The sequence below is a fragment of the Chamaea fasciata genome, unplaced genomic scaffold (assembly GCF_029207755.1).
Source record: "Chamaea fasciata isolate MVZ Bird 193981 ecotype frontalis unplaced genomic scaffold, bChaFas1.0.hap1 SCAF_11, whole genome shotgun sequence".
Lineage (NCBI taxonomy): Eukaryota > Metazoa > Chordata > Aves > Passeriformes > Sylviidae > Chamaea > Chamaea fasciata.
Window position 1 is genome coordinate 21,442,430 of NW_027094096.1, and position 14,065 is coordinate 21,456,494.

General features: G+C 49.0%; 1 protein-coding gene across 1 annotated transcript in view; it reads right to left on the reverse strand.

Moving 5' to 3' along the window:
* PLCH1 (phospholipase C eta 1) overlaps nt 1-12,843 on the reverse strand; it is a 42,377-nt gene extending 29,534 nt beyond the window's left edge. Inside the window, exon 1 of the mRNA XM_066193902.1 lies at nt 12,765-12,843. Coding sequence (XP_066049999.1) covers nt 12,765-12,843 — 79 coding nt within the window. The remainder of the gene's footprint in view (nt 1-12,764) is intronic.
* Nucleotides 12,844-14,065: the final 1,222 nt, after the last annotated feature.

Genomic DNA, 14,065 nt, shown 5'->3' on the forward strand with positions numbered 1-14,065 from the left:
GAGCACATGTGATGTAAATCCCCCAGAACAGCACTAATGCCATCAGGGTGGTGGTTGCTGCGCTCTTACATAACAGCCCAAGAGCCCGGGGGGCAGAGAGGGCACAGGCAGCTCTGGGGCACTGTGCGGCCCCGGGCAGGATTGGGGTTTGGTTTAAATAGCCACAGCTCATATTTTATGCCAGAGTTTAATTTGTTTTGCAGCAGCTCCTCTAGCCTCACGGAATTTCACATTAAGCTTCTTACAGTGGATTTAATGGTAATCTCTGGGAAGTCCATGGACATGAGATGGACAATCAGTCTCTCACATTTCTGTGTTTCTCAAGAAACCCTCAGGAAGCCACACAGCACCAGCAGAGACACCAGAGCCTGAAAAGGGCACGGGCAATACATCTCAGACATGGAAATGCAGAGCATCCAAACAAGCAATCAAACACAAGTTGAGACTACCCAAAACAACCGTGAATGGTGTCTGATCAAAGGAAATCCCTGACTCTGGGAAGCACCTCCTACTTGTAAAGTCACTAAATAATACACAAACAAAAAAGGGGTGAGGCTTGAGAACAAAACCATCCACTACCCAGAATGGAGAAACAACCTCAAGCACAACCAAAATCTATCAGCATGTTTCAGCTCTTTTTAAGTCTGGGAACTGTCTGGCGGTGTCTTTTTTTCTTTCAAAAAAATCCAAAACAAATGCAAAGCCTTGGGAGCAGCAGCTCCCTGAAGTCACGTCTGAGCAACACGTATTTCACAGAAACTGCTCTTTCAGCCTCCCCTTTTGACACTGCAGGCTCAATGCTTCCAGGATGACCAATAACTCATCTTATTTTCACATTACAAGTCAAAGGTTTCTGCTCTTCACCTTCCCAAGCTGATCCTTGACAACACTTACTTTATTCTTGCCATGGAAGAACTCAGTTTCTTCCCAGACTGAGGCCCCCTCCTCTTTTGCTCGTAGAGATCAGAAAGGAACCAGAAACATCCAAACAAAAGCTTGGCACTACAGTATAAGCCAAAAAGAGCCTGAATGATCCTTAATGACAAGCTTTGTTCCTTCACTGAGACTTCACAGAGCTCTGTGCAGTGCAGAAATGTCCTGCCAGGCCAGTGCCTCTTTTGAGGGGCTGTGCTGCCCTGTTGGACACCATGAATAATGCATGTTTTCCACCCCTGCCCAAGGACCCCTCCTTCTGCCAGCTCTGCAAAGTTCCACTTATTATCTTCAAGCAATTAGCCCAGGTTTCATCCTTTCTTCAGAAACAACTGCACCAGAGCTGTCCATTGTGAGAGCCCTGGTGCCACTGCGGCACAGCGCCGCCGAGGACTGTAAGTTTTCCATTAGGACTATGGAATTGGTCCTTTGTCAACACTGAAAAGCACAATCGCTTAAGCACGGCCATGGCCATGTGCCAAAGCACATTGTCACATCAATGGGGTGAACAAGGAGCACGGATTTAATAAGCAAACACAGTTAAGTTTGCACATCCTAATCCTTTCTTCCTCGAGGATCCCTCAGCAGGGAGGGCACAGCAGTTGATTATGACACTACAGAGCAAGTGGAAAAAGCAGGAGGTGGGAAGAAATGGAGGAGGAGAGTTTCCTCTGCCCCTGCCAAGGGGAGGATGAGCGCACAGGTGTGTGGTGTCACTATGCCAGACCGGGGGTGGCTTTCAGGACAAGCAGCAGCACAGGTGGAGAACAGTAAACCCGAGCTCCTTCTCTTCCAGAATCCCATATCTGCCCTCTAAAACAAGCAGTAAGTACATAAATAAGCATCATACACTGGTGAACCAGACCTTGTTCTCAGCCCGCCCGTGTTGTATGATACAACAAATACAATTACCACAAGATACTGAGCTAGGGCAGACCCCCTCATTCACCACATGCCCTTTCTATGTCACACCTCCCACTTGACTTCACCAATTTGACAAATAATAGGGAAAAAAAGAAAAAACATACCCAAAAGGCCCTTCCTAAAGCTTGCTCCTGTGCCCACACAGAGATGTGCAGAGGATGAACTATCCCAGCCCCAGTGCAAACACTCTGATGTCTGCAAATTGATCAGCAAACAGCCACGTGTGCCAGCAGCTCTGCCCCTGTCCAGTCCCACGGCCCGGGGAGGGGAGTGATGACAGGGCACGGGAGGGCTGGGAGTGGGATCCAGTCCCCAGGGCCTGCAGCCAGGGAGCACTGCTTCCCCCCAGGCTGCCAAACAAAGCCACGTCTGGGGCTTGCCTAGAGACTAGGAAGAGGGGGAAAAAAGAATAGAATGGAAGGTGAAGTTAATTAACCTTTAAAAACAATGAATGGAGACTGCAGTGCAACAGATGATATGAACTAATTTTTTCAGTCTCCTCAGAAATAGTCATTTTGCTAAAGAAACGTGTTTATCTATTCTATTTTAAATTACCTCGGTGCAAGTCACCGACAGTGAGTCATCTGTGGGCAAACAATGAATTGACAGTCTCAAACACCAAAGTGATTTTATTACTGAAAATGATGCTGGTTTGTGCATCTGAGTTTCAGGCTGATCAATGTTTCTGTTGCTAACGTGGGAACACCTCAGAGCCCGTTCTCTGCTGCGCTGGTATCGATAACCTGCCACAGCAAAGGCTCGAGCTCCCTGCCCTACAGCCGGCTCTGCTGACTCCCAGGGAAAAGCCAGCCTGGGGCTCCTCACAGCTCCCACTTCGGTCATGCAAGGAGACACGGAGCAGCACAGGCTCCCTGAAGCATCAGCTGCTGAAGGAAAGAGGAAAACCCAGCACACACAGCCCTTGCAGCAAGCTCAGTGCTGGACAGAGCTGGGAAGGTTTCTGTCAGCACGCTCTGCTCACCAGCCCCCGCTGTCCCCAAGCTGCTGTGTGCCACCACAGTGCCACCACTGACCCCAGTGTGCCACCGGGGCAGCTCAGTCTCCAGCAAAGCACTGAAGGATTTACCTCAACAATTCTAATCTATGCCCCAGAGTTCTGGAAAGACCACAGTTCTTCAGCAAACGGCAATGTTTCCCCTAACAGCATGACAGTGTTCTGTAGATTTATTGAAAAAGGAGTAGATTTCGTTCATAAGCACCAAAACCATGAACACTGAGTAGTTCAGCATGCAGCTCCAGCACCCTCTGAACCCTCGGCAGGGCCATGGCAGGGACACTTGTGGTGCCCCACTGTGACACTGGGTCAGGTGGCACTCAGGGGAACACTGGGCAACCTCCTCAGGACATGCCAAACCCCAAGGCTTTCCAGCTGCCAAAGCTGCCATGTGCAGGTGCTAACTTATTGTGAGTGCATTTCATGCCGAGACAGATTGAAGCTGTTATGGGAATGAAACCTGTGGATGACCAAGTTCCTCCCAGGAGATTGATGCCTTCCATATCCACTAGGACCAGTTTGCTCTTCCAGGCTAATTCCTCTACATATGAGCATTCCAGAGCCTACACTCAGTGCCTGGACAGGTGCTGGGACAGCTGCAGGCACAGGAGTCCCAAAGCTGCACTAATAAGGACATTAAACAGGGCACTGCCATAGTCCCTGGTACGGAGTGAAGCCTGGCCATGATCTCACCTCTGAGCGGCCAGACCTCAGTGCCAGGGACACCCAGAGACACCCAGGGACACTGCAGGACACTCAGGGACACTGCAGGACACCCAGGGACAGCAGGGACACCCAGGGACACCCACTCACTGCTGCACAGCCCTCGCTGGCTTCCCCACACAGAGATGGCATCACCACAACCAAGGATGACCAACTAGAATCTGGCCTTGCTGTCACATCTGGGTAAGGAAGGGACTGCAGAATGACCTCGAGCAGAACTCCAGCCTCAGCCGAGTTCTCCAGTGTGGAATGTTCTTATCCACACACACACTGCTATGAGACTCACAATGTGAACCTGATGTTTTCCTTGCAGGCCTGTTGCCAGCTCCTCAGGAGAGCTGGCTGCTGTGAATTATTCAATGGGGCCATATCCATTACCTGCTGCACCTAGGAAGGCAGATGGAGTAACAGCTGCCCTCCTTTAGCCACGGCCACCAAAGCTCCACAGAGAGCTCTGGGTAGCCAACACCTGGGAGAGGAACTGCAGCATTTGGCACAGGGAGCCCTCCCCACAGGGCATCCACAAACAACTCACTTTTGCCTGAAATTGGCTCTGTTCTTTATACAATACCTGTGTCTATTCCCAGTGACTTCCACTAGATAAAAAATATCCCCTAAAATCAACCATGACAGACAAAAAGGAAAAAAAAAAGCGTATCAACCCCCAACACTGCCCTGAGATTTTCTATCATCTTATAATGGGCAAGATGATATTTCAAAGTATGATCCATGACTTTTGGTGGCTTTATTTTAGATTAGTTTGTTTGATTTTAAATTACAGATAATCTCGTCACAAAAATTTCTTCTGAGCTACACAATTCTGGCAAGAAAGCTCTTATGCTAAATGTATTTTCTAAGGGTTTACTTTAAAAGAACATAATTCAACATCCTTAAGGATGAGCAAAATACAAAAATTAACTTTAATCTACCATGATTTCTCTTCTCTACAGCATTTACTCTCTATCCACTTAGAGGCTTAAGCGAATTGCCACTTGCCATTCAGCACTGACTTAAATTGAACAAAATTAGACGTTATAAACTACAAATACCGAAGAAAGTTATTCAAGATGTCTTCCTTTTTGTACCATCTCCTGCAATTCTTGAAAAGACATCTTTTATCCAGTTCTTTTATTCAAATTGTACATATCACTTGCAAATGTGTTATACTACTTACAAGTGCTACTAGAAAAAACCAACAAACTCTTCTCCACTGAAAGCCACAGCAAAATTCCCAACAGATGAAAAGGTCAAGAATGTTTTTATTCAAGGCAAACACATTTGTAATAATTTAGGCTAACACAGAAGTGCAGTTTGTCCTCATCAAAAGAGCATTATCTCAAATACAAGCTATGTTTTCATGGAGATATTGACTTGACTTTCCAGACAATACAAACCCACCAGGTTTTCTTGTTAAACATCCAGGAATAGATGCACAGTTGTTATACCAACAATGTCCACATAAACACTGCAATTTACCAATCCCAAGGGTTAAGTTACCTGATTTTTCTATAAGCATTTCCAGACAAGTTACAAGCTCGTCCTATGGCAATTCCAAACTCAAACATCCTTACCTTTTTCTGGACTTAAATTTTTATATACTTCAAGGTCTGCCATTAAATTTGTAACTCAAGCATTATTGGCAAGCAGAATGCAAATTCTCCCTTCAGGAAAGGCTCCGTATGATCTTCGTGCCTTCAGAGCCAACACATTTGGACAGCAATCCTTGGAAGTACAGCCGAGCACCGCTCCTCAGGATGAGCGAGGACACCTCGGCGATGCATAGCACAAATCCAGAGGCGAGAGCGGGCAACTTGTCTCCCGCCCGAGGAGCGCGGGCTGGGAGGGAGCCGGCAGCATCTCTGCTCGTACCGCAGCTGCGGAGCGGCGGTGCCGCCGTGTCCCCGCACACAGCGCCCCGGGCTCCGCGGGCTCTCCGCGGGCTCTCCGCGGGCTCTCCGCGGGCTCCGGCCCCGGGAAGCGCAGGGAAATCCCGCGGGCTGGGCGGGCAGGGATTACCACACTCCGGCTCAGGAGCGGAGTGACGCAGGCTGAATGAATGCGGGAGGGGAAATCCAGCCCCGCTCCGGAGTAACTCCCGGCATCTGCAGCGGGGGGCTCTGCGAGCGGGAGGGGAGAAGCCCCAAGCCCCGTGCGCCTTTGCCCTGGCTCTGTGCCCCTCCTCCTGCCGCTGTCCCACTGTCCCGAACTGCAGGGATCAGGCACCCCGCAGGGTCAGGCCAGCCGCAGCACAAATGCGCTTGGTCCGGGCTGTGCATCCCTGGGCAGTGCAGTGCCCGAGGACCAGGAGTGCTCCGGGAGGTGCTGAGCACCAACTCTGCCAGCAGGGAGAAACCCCCCGTGCCCCTGGCGAAACCCTGGGCTGCTTTAAGGCATCCCAGTGCTCCTGGAATCAGGGAGTTTACAGGCAGTGTGGAACAATGGGCAGAAGCATTCAGACTTGCATAAATTGCACTTCCTTACAATGGAGCCCAAGGGCTCACAGGGCTGGAAAGCACAGCAAGAATGAAGTCAGCTCCACATCTTTCCTTTATTTCGCATCTTTCCTTCATTGCATTTTCTAATTCTTTCCCTCTTCAGCTGGCTCTTCCACTGTGGCATTTACATAAGCACGCCAAAGGAATTCCCAGCTGTATTCCCAAACACTGTGACAGCAATAAAAGAGACAGAATTTGTCTAGCACAGGCCAGGAAAAAGTTACACGAGAGGCAGCGTGACAAAGGAGGAAAACAAAACAAAACAAAACAAAAAAGCCACTCAAAAAAAACCACCCCTCATAGTTCCACATGCCTGCTGCACTTCAGTGGGATGGGAGAGAAGATCCAAGTGGACCTGACATGTTTTACTTCCTGAGAAATCATTATTTCTTCGCTGTTGCTAACACAGAGAGCCTTCCCCCAGCCCCCAGGACAGAGCTCAGCGCTCTGCGGGGTATTCACGGACTATGTGCAGCAGCCTGGAATGTGAAACAAGACCCCAGACCCACTGCAGGATGTCCCGGCTGCTCTCCGCTGTGGCTCTAATGGCAGGCTGGGATGGCAGGAGGTGGCACAAGTCCCACTCTGAGGAGGGAGTGTCACCACTGCCAGGCACAGCAAGGAAATGGGGCGCCCACGGTGTTACCCCAGCTCTGGTTCCCTGCTCAGCTCACCACGTTCATGGCTGAAATCACCACCCTGATGCCTCTGGACAGTTACCAGTGCATGCACATTGAAATTATGTGCTATAGCTGCAATTCAACAACAAAAAATAAACTGTCGCTGCTGTACAGTTTAATTATTGATATATCAGATTGCACTTGATAACGTGCTAAATGCAAATTACTCACACTCCTACTGTTCTGTTAATTATAAGACGAGCTATACACAAGCACCTTCAACACCACAGCTGCTCTGTAAGAAACCTTACACAATCACCAATACATTCTTCATTATTTTGTCTCCAAAATAAGCTTCTTTTTAAAACCAGACATGCTTAAATGCTACACGCCTCTAGAAATTCAAGCATGTTATATAGGTTAGAAGAACATCACAGCAAACAAATGAAGACGTTATGTAACTCAGCTGACATATGCCAAATGGTATAAGAGGACCTGTAGGTTTATTCAACTTAAAAAAAAAAAAAAAAAAAAAAAAAAAAATCAATCCCCATGACAACTCCTCAGTGTCAAGGCAGGTTTTGCATCTAATCCCAAGCCCTGTCAGTTTGCTTGGCTTTTCCCTGGCTCCCAGGGATCACAGGCTCCTGCTGGGAATGCTCTGCAGAGCCACAGCTCACACAGTTCTAACAGTCCCAGAGGTGATGGTGACAAGCTTTCTGAACAAAAACCTCCTTTTCCTTTACCTGTAGTTAATTGACATCAAGGATCACCATAAGACAAGATCTGTTCAGCCATCACTGCTGTCCCACGGGTCTTGCAGAGTCCTGAGCTAAGGTGTGGCAGGAAAGGTAACAGCCTCACCTCCACACCTGTTTTTCTCTCTTGGGTTTTCTGCCCACACCTCACCAGGCTCAGATAACTGGACAGAGACACAACCCTGCAAGTTCTACTGCAAAATAACCATTTTCCAATAAATGAGAGCATGATTTAACTAACAGTTTGGAAATTACAGCATCAGAGGAAGGTTCATTTTCTAGCTCGTTGGGTTTTCCTTTATCACTGTCAAAATAGCTGGAAACCAGTACAAAGCCTAATTCTTGCTAAAGAGCAAGGAAAGCTGATTAGAGAACTAACACCTCTTACAGGGAATAGATAATGAAATAAGGAGATAACAACATCTTCATAATCATCATTCAAGTGTAATCTTAGATCTGAACTGCGAGACAATCTCCTTGTGAAAAGTCAGCCAGCAATGAATAAAACTTTGTATCAGCTGCATGGAAACCTTGTCATTTTTATCAGATTAAAGCTTTTATCAACTCATTTATCGTTAATGAAGACATGGCCCTATGGAAAGCTGAGAAACACACAAAAATTAAAGGGGAAAAATACTGGGCATTAGAACACAACCACCTGAAACATTGTCTGGAGAGAGATCCCACATGAGACTCCTTCCATGAACAGATCCAGAGACAGACACAGTTCTTGAACAAAGCAGAGAGAGAGAGCTTCTTCAGGCATTTCAGGCCCTTTTACAATCTAAATGGACTTTAATACATTAACTCCTTAATGCTCTTCTTGCAAACACATTTTCATTTACATCTGTTTGTTTCAAGGAACGAATAGTGGATATTTCACACAAATCAGAATATGAATCAAAACACAAATTCCTGCACTACTAACTCGTTCTGCTTTCCCAGCATCATTATGAAACTCCAGCTGGAGCAAGTCTGAAGATAGAAGGCTGAATCCTACAGCCCACATCTGGCATCCGTAGCTGTGCCCCCAGCCTTGCATGAGGCTTCAGCAGAGCTAATTATACAGCACTGCCCATCAGCAAACATCAGGCCTGAAGGATCTGTGCAATTTGGCAAAGCTCTAGGACTGCTCCCCCAATACTCTCGTGCTCCAATAACCAAAATAGACCATTTGACTGCATTAAAAAAGAGAACAGAAGGCAATTTATGTTCTCACTGGGCACAGAAGTCCAAGGTCACTGAAGCAAGGAGAGGTTCTCCGTGGTTTTCTCACCAGGATGTTGGACAGCCAAAGCCACCAGGATGTGCCCAAGGTGACTCCAGGACCTGTGTCACCTGTCAGGCTCAGACCCCCCCACACCTTCCAAGGGGAAACAACAGAGCGACACAACCCGCTCCATCCCTGACAGCCTGAATTCCTGATTCCCTCCAACCAGAGGGTTCACACCAACCACCACAAGCTTTGGGGTAATCCCCACAGACGGTCACAAGCATAAATGAATTGCAAAAATCTGACGGAAAAGAAATAAAACTATCAGATGCAATGATAAAACCTGCAATTATCTAGATGCAGTTTTGGCTGGGGGAGTACTTGCCCTGCTGACTGAGAGGCACTGGGAGCCACAGGGAGGGCTGTTCTGTACACTTTGGGGGTTTTTTTTCCCTTTATACTTTTAGCCCCGACCATCTAGTAGCAAAGTTAAATGGATGTTTGCTCTGACAGCACAGCTATTCCTACATTGTTACTGCCAGCAAGCAAACAAAACATGATGCACATTTACAGCTTAAAACCCCTGCAAAAATAAATAAAAAAATCTCCTTTTCCAAGCCTAGAGGGACGCTGTACTTTGTATTTTGGAACTGCTCGCAAGAAGAAGGAAAAGAAAGTAGGTTCATCAAATCCTCAAGGCTATTCCAAACATTCTAATTGCTTGTCTTCTCTGTTCTGCAGAAACTGCTAAAGCAGCTCACCCCCAGCCCCTGTCTCTGGTCTGTTATTCTCTGTGTGCACACACACTGCTGTATCTCGCTGCTGCTGCTGAAGAAAACTGACATTTTTGCTTCTGGGCAGATAAGACTCCCCAGAGTACAAGGCACAGCAGCAACCTCCACTCCTGTAACCAAAAATTTCAGACATAAACAGATAAGAATTTTAATATCCTGCACATGCAGCCATTAGCAGCTTTTCCTAATAAAATTATAAAATTATGAGAGAGCCTTAGGCAGTGTGGATGCACACAATATTTAATTACACACACGAATCTCAGTCATTATTTAAAGACAACTCATCACAGCCTGGTGGAAAGCGCCACAGTTTAGTATCAATACTTCTTCTTGTGTAACAACATGCAAGTGTCTCTCAAAGCACCATGAAAACCCAGGAGAGAGCAGCACATGCATGTACAGCAGCATTCTCCTGAACAGAATGGGAGCACTGCTGTTTGTGTCTGAAGTTCACTGGACACAGGAATTCAATTGGGACCACAGATAATAGTTTTCCAGCCTTATTTCCCATTAGTCAATGTATTGCTTGCTAATCACATTTACAACTTCAAAGCAATTGCACAAATACAATGCTGTAACTATTTTTCCAGAACTTGTAATCTCTCACTCAAAGTACCTTAGTTTTTCCTGGGCTTGTTTTATATCCCCATGGACAATTTTCAACTTGCTCTTGTGCCAACTTCCCCCATCAGTTCAAATAAGCCTTTTCCTCCCTGAGCTTTCCCTCTGCAATGCACTCAGAGCCAGCAGTCACATCCCCTCTCAATCTTTGATTTCCCGAGCTAAACAAACCTGACTCATCTCATCTCCACTTCTGCACCCTTCTCTCTCTTCCTGAGCTCCCCCTGCTTGGGTCCCTCCAACCCAAAGCACTCTGATTTTGTGATCAGCCAAAGGAAGATACAACTCTGAGTGTTCAGGAGTAAGGTGAAGGTGTTGGTGCCACAAGGCCCAGCCTAATGCAGTTCTGGGCAGCAAAATTCCTCTTGTGCACCTCTGCAGACACGTCCTGTCCTTCTAAAGATACTCCTACTCTTTTTAAGAACACCAACTGGGATATTCTTACCTGGGCTGCACCTGAGGTGCAGCAGCTCCTCCAGCTCACAGGTTCAGTTCCAAACAATCACTGCAGACAGCTCTGATGCCACTGAACTGTCCCAGTGCGGGTGACTTGGATCATGTGAGCAACCTGAACTATCAGCACAGCCCAGGAGGAGCCCAGCTCCCCTGGAGCACCAGAACACCACCCTAACTCCTGGGACATCCTCACACCGTGCTGTGGGACTGTCACCTCTGTCCCTGTCCAGGGGAAATTCAGCCCCTCCATACACTCAGAGGGAAAGGAACTGTCTCTGCAGTGTCTTGCTTAGGTTAGAGGAGACAAATGGGAAGCCCTGATGGATTCTGTCAGGGAAAAATAGTAATCTTATCTGGTCATCAATCAAAGATAAAAAAATTAGGCCATGAAATCTTTCTGGCCTAGGATCCCTGCTAATTATGCCTTGGGCTGTAGATGATTATCACTTTGCAGACTCATCCCTCAATAGCTGTTCATGGATTACTCTGTGCTGATGGATCATTATCCAGCCTTTGCACCATTAGCAGGATGAAGATGTGGTGCTGCTAGCCCACCTCAGGTCACAGGGCATGGACCAGGCTCCTCCTTCACTATTCTGGAATAGCAGAGCTGCAGATACACAGCCCTGTAGCTGCTCCAGCCACACACTGGTGCAGGAGAGCAGGGAGCTGCCTGGGGTGAACGGGGATTAACAGGCATCTCCCAAAACATGCCACAGTGCTCAGGGGTGAACACATCCCTGAACACAAGGTCAGAGGGAACTCTGAAAGGACATGACCCCACCAAAACCAGTGGGAACACATGAGTGGCCTGATAAATTCCAGGAATGAATCCACTTCACTGGAGAAGCAGAATGGTTCTGCCTGGAGATGACAGCACTTTCCCTCTAACACAAGTCCCAAGTGCAGCACACACACAAATTAATGTGACAACACCACTGCCAGACGTACTTACAGAAAGTTATTAACATTCTTCTGGTGTCCCCAAAAAACCTAGAAGTGCTCATGGGCAAGGAAAAAAGCAGTACAGGGGAAAAATGGGGCTCTCTCTGAACTGGCTTTCATTAGGAAGATTCACAGACTGACTCCCACTAAGCCATTAACTTCATTGATGGATGGTGACATAACCACAGTGACAAAAATGCAGATACAGTTTGTTTTACAGTGGGCTGCAAACCTCTCCAGTCCTGATAAACACACTGAAAATGGAGCTGTGTGGTCCCTAGGGAAAAAAAATAATTACCTTTGCTTTGAATGAAACGAGTATTTCTATCTTTAATTTATAGCCATTCCATGCTGCTGTTATTAATAGTGCCATAAAGCTGCCCTAAAGTGATGGGCTTTAATTACTGACCTCAAAGGGAATAAAGAATACGAGATGTGGGCCTCTCAGAACAGCATTAGGAAGTCACTCGCTCAGCAGACAGAAGGCTCCAGCTGTCTGATCAGATGAGCCCTGAGCCCATGTCATCCAAAGCACAAGGAGCACCGACGCGAATAGCTCTGCCACCAGCCGTGCGGCAGCTCCTCTGGTGCTTCCCCGGAGCCCAACAGCTCTGCCTGCCCGGGAGGGGTGAGCACCGGGCACGGGCCGACCCCAGCGGCTCCAGCACCGGGGGAATCAGTCGGACCTCGGTGGGATCGGTGCACCAGGGGGGATCAGTGGGACCGGGATGGATCGGTGGGATCCAGCCCCGGGGGGGATCGGGGGCACCCGGGGGATGGTCCGACCCTGGCGGGTCCAGCCCCGGCCACACCGGAGGAGATCGGTGGTAGCGTGGGAATCGGTCAGACCCAGCCCCGACAGCCCCGAGGAGGGTCGGTGGTACCGGGGGCGGCATCGGTGGCACTGGGGGGGGTGGGTCGGACCGGGGGATCGGTCGGAGCCGGTACCGGAGGGATCGGTGGTACCGGAGGGGGTGTGGGTCGGACCGGGGGATCGGTCGGAGCCGGTACCGGGGGCGGCGGTCCCGGAGCGCCCCCTGGCGCCGCCGCAGCCCCGCCGTGCCCCCCCCGCCCCGCACTCGCGGGGGTCCCGAGCGGCCCCCGAGCCCCCGCACCGAGCGGGCACGGCCGGGGCTCAGCCCCGCGGGCGGAGCGGGCCGGCAGCAGCGTCCCCAGCAGGTGTCCACACGCGCGGATCCAGAATGACAGCGGCCGCCGCTGCGGGAAACGCCAAGAGCCGACAATGCAGAGTAACTCTCTAACTCACCGTGGAACACGCCGTTGTCCGCCAGGAAGTGCCTGCAGTACTGCAGGCAGCTCTTCTTATCCAGACTCCAGTAACTCATCGTGAGGCAGCTTCCCGCTCACCATCAAAGGCTCTGACCCTGCAAGGGAAACGGGAATGGGTGACTGGGACTTAATTTACAAAAAAGTGCCCCCAATTCCTGTGAGCACTGTAGTTCTTCGAGCCCTTTATGCCAAACGGTCCGTTGGCTTCACACAAAGATGACAACAAATGTATTTCTTCACTCTCCAAACGTGCCCATCTCCACGGACATCCAGGTAAAGGGCAAGGACACATCACCTGGACGGAGTCAGAGCTGTGCTGCACTGGTGCCACCAGCCAGCAAGTCCCAGGCTGCTGCAGGGAGCAATGGGACCTCTGTCACCTCTGTCACCAGCACCCCCCCAGCCACCGCAGGCCACTGTGGGGCCTGCAGAGACGATCAATTTAATCCATTCAGTGATGCTGTCCCATATTTAACAGGCTACAGACACATCTGACACCACCACCAAACTATAAATCCTCCCCAAGTGAAGGCTATAGTAATTAAAAAGGTGACTCAAAGGTAATCACCCCCTGATGTGGAGAGCAGAGCAGAGTGGTGAGGACACAGGGCCCCTGTGCCCTTGCCCTTGGCAGACATTGCGCTGTGGCACTCAGGATGAAATCGCCCATGGACAGTTTGAGCCCGAGGAGGAGCAGTTACATCAGCCACCCAAAATTAACACTGATGGTTACAGGCAGACACACCAGCATTTCATACTTCTTTGAAGCCATGGAATTCTTAATCTCCTGTCCTGACACCAAATCCTTTCACTGGATCCACCTTCTGCCTTTGCTATTTCATGAAGTTCAGGCTCTGGTTTCAGCAATTCACCAACCCCTTCCTGTTACAAGCCCACTTTGGTCTCCCATTTTATCTCCCTCCCACCTTCACTCTGGTCAACCCAGCTGCTTGCTCGCCCACACTTGGCACAAACAACTCCAACTGTCTTTATCCAAGTAATTCTAGCAGGATGTAAGGACACTGCCACCCAAACCTCCTCATAAAACCACTGCCAGGGGGCCTTAGTAACAAACCCACCCACAAATGAAGCACCACAGCACATCAAGTGCTTGGCCTGCAGCTCTGCTGAGGGACACAGATCCATTTCATTCACGACAAAAAGGACAACAAATAATGTGAAATCCCGGCCAACAGGACTCCTGTGATCCTTAATGACCAATTGAGCTACAATCATTTCCTGGGGTGCAGCTACCGCACTCAGCTGACAAGGGAACAG